Source organism: Hoplias malabaricus, chromosome Y, assembly GCF_029633855.1.
Source record: "Hoplias malabaricus isolate fHopMal1 chromosome Y, fHopMal1.hap1, whole genome shotgun sequence".
NCBI lineage: Eukaryota > Metazoa > Chordata > Actinopteri > Characiformes > Erythrinidae > Hoplias > Hoplias malabaricus.
In genome coordinates this window covers 57,182,573-57,188,986 of record NC_089820.1, presented here as the reverse complement: position 1 = coordinate 57,188,986, position 6,414 = coordinate 57,182,573, and the positions used below count along the sequence as shown (strand labels likewise).

The window sequence follows — 6,414 nt, the reverse complement described above, 5'->3', positions numbered from 1 at the left end:
ACAGCTATTCAGTTCAAATTAAATGAGGTCCAGTGTTTGTGTAAATGTGTGTAATCACGCGATGAGGTCTTCAGTGTTCTTCTGCTGCTGTAGCATCCAGCCATCCATTTATTCATCCATCCATCCATAATTCACCATTGTGATCAGTCATCCACTTATCTGTCCATATGAGTCCTTTGGGAGAATCAAACTACCCATCCATCCATCCACCTTTCTCCACTGTTATCATCCTTCCATCCTCCATCACCTGGGAGCACGGTACATCTTTATGAGTGAGGACTGAACAGGTGTGTTTTGACTGGTTTATGTTTTAGTGTCTGAACATGAAAACAGAGCGTGACCTCAGGTCTTCAGAGAGTAACAATCCACCACTGCCTCGCTGAAAACAACAGGCAACCCCTCTCTCTCCTCTCTCTCTCTCTCTCTCTCTCTCTCGCTCATCTCAGCACTCTGCTTCTGTCTCGCTCACTTTCAGTTACATCTCAGCACTCTGCTTGTCTCTCTCTCTTTATCTCTCTCTCTCAGTTACATCCCAGCACTCTGCTTCTCTCTCTCTCTGTTACATCTCAGCACTCAGCTTCTGTCTCTCTGTCTCAGTTACATCTTAACACTGCTTCTGTCTGTCTGTCTGTCTCTCTCTCTCTTACATCTCAGCACTGCTTCTGTCTCTCTCTCAGTTACATCTCAGCACTCTGCTTCTCTCTCTCTCTTACATCTCAGCACTCTGCTTCTGTCTCTCTCTTTATCTCTCAGTTACATCTCAGCACTGCTTCTCTCTCTTTCTCTCTGTTACATCTCAGCACTCAGCTTCTGTCTCTGTCTCAGTTACATCTCAACACTGCTTCTGTCTCTCTCTCTCTCTCTCTCTGTTACATCTCAGCACTCTGCTTCTGTCTCTGTCTCTTTATTTCTCTCAGTTATATCTCAGCACTCTGTTTCTCTCTCTGTTTACATTTCAGAACTCTTCCCCGTCTTTTTCTACTTCTATTTTAGTATAAATCCAGTATAAACACTGCGCTGTGTCCCCTCAGTATCTCTCTCTCCCTCCCTCCCCCACTCCTAGTTCCTCCCTCCATCGTCAGGACCTCAGCACTCCGTTCCTCTCTCTCTCTCTCTCTCTCTCTCTCTCTCCCTCCCTCTTTTCCCCAGTATAAATCTCTGCTCTCTGCCTCTCCTTCCAGTTGTAACTCTCTTTCCCGTCTCTCTCTCTCTCCTCCTCCATGCGCGCGGAGTCCCTGTGCGCTGCTGTCCGCGAGCTCCGGTTACCGGGGCAGTGATAGTGATGCAGTCTGCGCTGCTGGCCGTGGCGCGCGGGTTCGGGATGCCCACCGCCGCGTCCTCGAGCTGGAGGTCCGGAGACCCTCAGCTCTCCAACTGGTCGGTGCAGGAGCGCGCGAACGGCACGGCGGCCGGAGAGCCCGGGGTGCTCGCGGGGATCGCGGAGCTGGACAGTCGGCACGCGCAGTACGGGCACTTCTCTCAGGCCGTCTCCGTGTTCCTCGCGGTGCTGATGACGCTGCTCGTGTTCGCCACGGTGCTCGGGAACGCGCTGGTGATCCTCGCCTTCGCCGTGGAGAAGAGTCTGCGCACGCAGGGCAACGTCTTCTTCCTCAACCTCGCCATCGCTGACTTCCTGGTCGGTGAGTGCTCTCTCTCTCTCTCTCTCTCTTTCCTTTTCTCTGTGGTCAGTGGTCAATAAAATTCACTTGACCCGACTTTATCCCGTTTCTTTTCATGACTTTACCTTCTGGTCAGTGACGGCACCTCTCTCTCTCTCTCTCTCTCTGGTCAGTGATCCTCGCTCTCCCTCCATCATTTCTAGTCAGTGAGTGTATATCAGGCTTTTCATTCCTCTCTCTCTCTCTGGTCACTGACTTCAGTATTTAGCCTAAAAAGAGACAGACTTTACTTTTCCCCCTCTTCCTCTTTTCTCTCTCTTTCATCGCATTCATCTTTTTCTCTACTTCTGTCCCTTTGGCTTCTTTCCATTTTCATGCTGTACATCTCTGGATCTCTCCTTTTCTCTGTCAGTTTATTTCTGTCTGTTCTCCAAGCTCCCGTGTGTGTGTTCTGGGGTGTGGTTCTGCAGAGCCAGGTTCTACTGACCCAGTCTGGACCGTCAGGAACATGTCAGAACTAAACTCTCCAAGAAGAGCGTTCCTTATTGAGGTTTTCTTTAGAGCCGTGAGTTCTGTAGACCCTTAGTGAAACAGTCTTGGTTCTTCAGAAAGATGGGGTGTCTGTTTTAAGGAGTGTATAAGGGCTCTTTTAAAAATATTTTTAACAGAACCATTTGCATGATCGAATGGTTCTCGAGATGGATGGAGAACGTGTTGTATAAGGTTCTATACGGCGATAAACCTGTTCTCCTGTTAAAAGCCTTGTCTTAGTAAAAGCCTTTTTGGTGCCATTTCCACAGAGGTTCTGTATAAAATACATTTCTGCACCCAGATGGTTCTGGATAAATCTCATGACTTTTCATTGAAACAATGCCCAGTTCAAAACAAGACTATGGTTCTCTAAGCATTTCTTTGAACATGGGTCCAAAAAGTGTTCTGCTATTGTTACGGTGTCCAGTTACTTCCCATACGCTCTTTAAAATGATGGTTCTACAAGGGTTCTTTAGTAAAGAAAACTGTTCTATGCAGATCCCTGAGCACTTAAAGAACTTTTTGCTTGATTAAAGGGTATTTTGCATCATGAGATTGATAGAGAATGTGCTATAAATGGTTCTACAATAGCACTTTTTAGGGAGGGATTATATGCACCACCAAAAACGGTCCTTCTGTTGTAATAAGCTTGACATCGTAACAACAAAAGAACCCTATTTGGTGCCATATAGATCCCTTTTGTTAAATGGAGCTGTATAGAACCATCTACAGCACGTTCTCCATCAATCTGTAGAACCCCTTTCACGATGAAAAGAACCATTTTATCATGAAAAAAAGAGTGCTCAGGGTTCTCTATAGAACCATTTTCTTTACTAAAGAACCCTTGTAGAAACATCATTTTTAAGAGTGTAGGAGAACCCTCTTTGGTGCTGCATAGATCCATGTTCAGCACATTCTCCATCGGTCCAAACAGGGTCCTGTGGACAGCTGCATTTCAAATGGCTCACGGTAACACTGACTACAATCCTAAAATAATATCCTCAGAGCACTGACTGAATGTTCACACTAATCCCTGAAGAGTGCAGGGGCATTCGGTTCAAACGAAACCAGGTCCAGCTGCTTTCAGATCATAAAGTCTAAATAACCTCTTTCAGATGCCTCTACATCCATCCATTAAAATGTACAGCATTTCCTACGGTTTCAGTGTTATTTCGTGGCGGCTTGTGAAGTAGGATACGTTTAACACACACTGAATTTGTCCGGCACCCAATAAACACACAGCTCTATTCACCCTTATAAACTGGCACCTCCAAACGAACTCGAGCCGGTCTCCAAATGAACTTCAGACTGTCTCCAAATGAATTTGAGACTGTCATTACAGTAAAAGAAGTCAGAAGACAGATGGAGACAGAATATTCAGCATAAAATAAAAATACTGCAGAACCATGAAAGACTAATTTTCTGTTCATTAAAAAAATGTAAAAACTATTAAAACATTTAATATTTAATATTCATTCAATCCTTCATTATCTGTAACTCTTATCCAGTTCAGGGTCACGGTGGGTCCGAAGCCTACCCGGAATCAATGGGCGCAAGGCAGGATTACACCCTGGAGGGGGCGCCAGTCCTTCACAGGGCAACACACACACACACATTCACTCACACACTCACACCTACGGACACTTATTTTAATTTGTTTAAAGGTATTTTCATTTCATTTTTTTGCATCAGCTTTCCACATTTTGGAGCAAGAGGTGCTTTCCCCACGCTCATGTCCCTCTGGCTGTCTCTAATGAACTGGTCACTGAGTGTAAACGAACAGTGTGATTGGCTTAACCCAGTGAAACTGTTGCAGTGTTAAATGAATTACACCACATGGACAAGTATTTATCAAAACTATGCCCAGCTCCAGATCACTGTCTCAGTCGCACTTTCAAAACGATAACTGCACTCACTCGTCTGGTGAATCCTGTCCAAGCTGAAACCCATGTGTGTGTCTGTGTGTGTGTGTAGGAGGCTTCTGTATCCCTGTGTATATCCCCTACGTGCTGACTGGAGAGTGGAGGCTTGGCAGAGGGCTGTGTAAGCTGTGGCTTGTGGTGGATTACATGCTCTGCACCGCCTCCGTCTTCAACATCGTCCTCATCAGCTTCGACCGCTTCCTCTCCGTCACCAGAGCGGTGAGTAGAGCACTGAGCCCACACCCACAGTCACCAGAGGAGTGGGGGTTAGTGTCTGTAAGAGGTCTGTGGTGATAAATACCAGCACCTGATGTTTTAGAGAAAGATTTCCATCTCCAAACTGCAGTGAAGGCTGTAGTTCTCAGGTCTAGTCTTGGTCACTGACAAATTCCTCCGGGTGACTGTCTGTGAGGAGTGTGGTGTGTTCTCCCTGTGTCTGCGTGGGTTTCCTCCGGGTGACTGTCTGTGAGGAGTGTGGTGTGTTCTCTCTGTGTCTGCGTGGGTTTCCTCCGGTTTCCTCCCACGCTCCAAAAACACACGTTGGTAGGTGGATTGTCGACTCAAAAGTGTCCTTAGGTGTGTGTGTGTGTGTGTGTGTGTGCGCGTGTGTGAGTGTGTGTCGCCCTGTGAAGGACTGGCGCCCCCTCCAGGGTGTGTTCCCACCTTGCGCCCAGTGATTCCGGGTAGGCTCAAGACCTACCGCAATGTGATAAATTTGTTGTTCTTGATGATAATATTGTATCCAAAAGTATGTGACAGTTTGGTTTAAAGATGTTAGAGAACATGAACATAATATTACCACATTACTTAATTTTCGATCATTTTTTAATTTAACAATAGTTACCAAAGAATGATAAAAGATCAGGAGTGCTATAGCAGTGAAGTGATGTCACGTGTGTTTAGTTTGGTCTCAAAAGGCCAAGCTTTGTGAGCCCCGCCCCTGACCGTACCTGTGTGTTGCAGGTGAGTTACCGCACTCAGAAGGGCGTGACCCGCGAGGCTGTGATGAAGATGCTGTGCGTGTGGCTGGCTGCTTTCCTGCTCTACGGTCCAGCCATCATCAGCTGGGAGCACATCGCAGGGAGGAGCGTGGTCCCCAGAGGAGAGTGCTACGCCGAGTTCTACTTCAACTGGTACTTCCTGATGACTGCATCCACCGTGGAGTTCTTCACACCTTTCATCAGCGTCACCTACTTCAACCTCAGCATCTACATCAACATCCGGAACCGCTGTGCTCTCCGGGAGGATCCCACCACCTGCCTGCGCCTGCGCAGCTGCGAGCCCAAGAAATTCGTCGGCGCGGATTTGCAGAGGGTGTTTTTCGTGCGTCCGGCCGAGGCCAGCAGCGTCGCGGACGTTCCCTCCAGGCCTCGCTGCTGTCGGCTCTCGAACGGCAGGGTCTCGGCCACCGAGTCCGAAAACGCAAACCGGAAACGGAGGGCCAGCACAATCCCAGATCTTCCGCCTCTGCAAGTCGGAGGAATGATGCAGGCGAACGATAAGCAGTGTCACTGCACGGATCACTGGCGAAAACGTCCGGACGCGTCGTCCAGCCTGGCCAGCCGCTTCCGCCTCTCCAGGGACAAAAAGGTGGCCAAGTCTCTGGCCGTCATCGTGTGTGTGTTCGGACTGTGCTGGGCACCCTACACACTCCTCATGATCATTCGAGCTGCCTGCCAAGGCCAGTGTGTCCAGCACTACCTTTACGAGATCTCCTTCTGGCTCCTGTGGATTAACTCCTCCATCAATCCCGTCCTCTACCCGCTGTGTCACACCTCCTTCAGACGAGCCTTCAGCAAACTGCTGTGTCCGAGTAAAATTAAAATCCAGCCCCAGTACATGGACCAGAAATACTGAGGACTGCAGGGACACAGGACTGCGCTTTGTTAATGTGCTGACGGTATTTGTGTCAGATGTTTAAGAGTCTCGCAGGGCCTTATCAAGAAGAAATATCTGGGGACAACTTTCTGAACATTTGAAACCAACACGGATACACCCCAGTTTCCCACGTTCCCTCGGCCCAAATAACCCCATGCCTTCATTCATTTAATGTCTAACCTGTGTATCATCACCCCCTACTTGGATTTCACACTCAGTGTTGTCCCCAGATGTTGACGCCACAGTCATGCCCCTGTGAGACCGCTGTTCAGTAAACTATCAGTATTTGTGCAGATGCTTTTGTTCCTAATGAAAATATTAATTTAAATCGTTTTATTTTTTAAAACAAAACCGAGGCTGTAATCTTCTTTGACACCGTGTGAGTTTTGTACCATCCTTTATCTCACTTCCTTTCATCCATCCGTCCGTCCTTCCGTCCTTGATTGATGTTTGCGCATCATGTT

At 47.7% G+C, this 6,414-nt stretch overlaps 1 protein-coding gene across 1 annotated transcript; it reads left to right on the top strand.

Moving 5' to 3' along the window:
- The first annotated feature begins 1,204 nt into the window (after nt 1-1,204).
- Nucleotides 1,205-6,414, top strand: LOC136679462 (histamine H3 receptor-like). The gene is made up of 3 exons (XM_066657990.1): nt 1,205-1,640; nt 4,125-4,291; nt 5,036-6,414. The coding sequence occupies exons 1-3, from the start codon at nt 1,283-1,285 to the stop codon at nt 5,927-5,929; spliced, it is 1,419 nt and encodes a 472-aa protein (XP_066514087.1). The 5' UTR covers nt 1,205-1,282; the 3' UTR covers nt 5,930-6,414.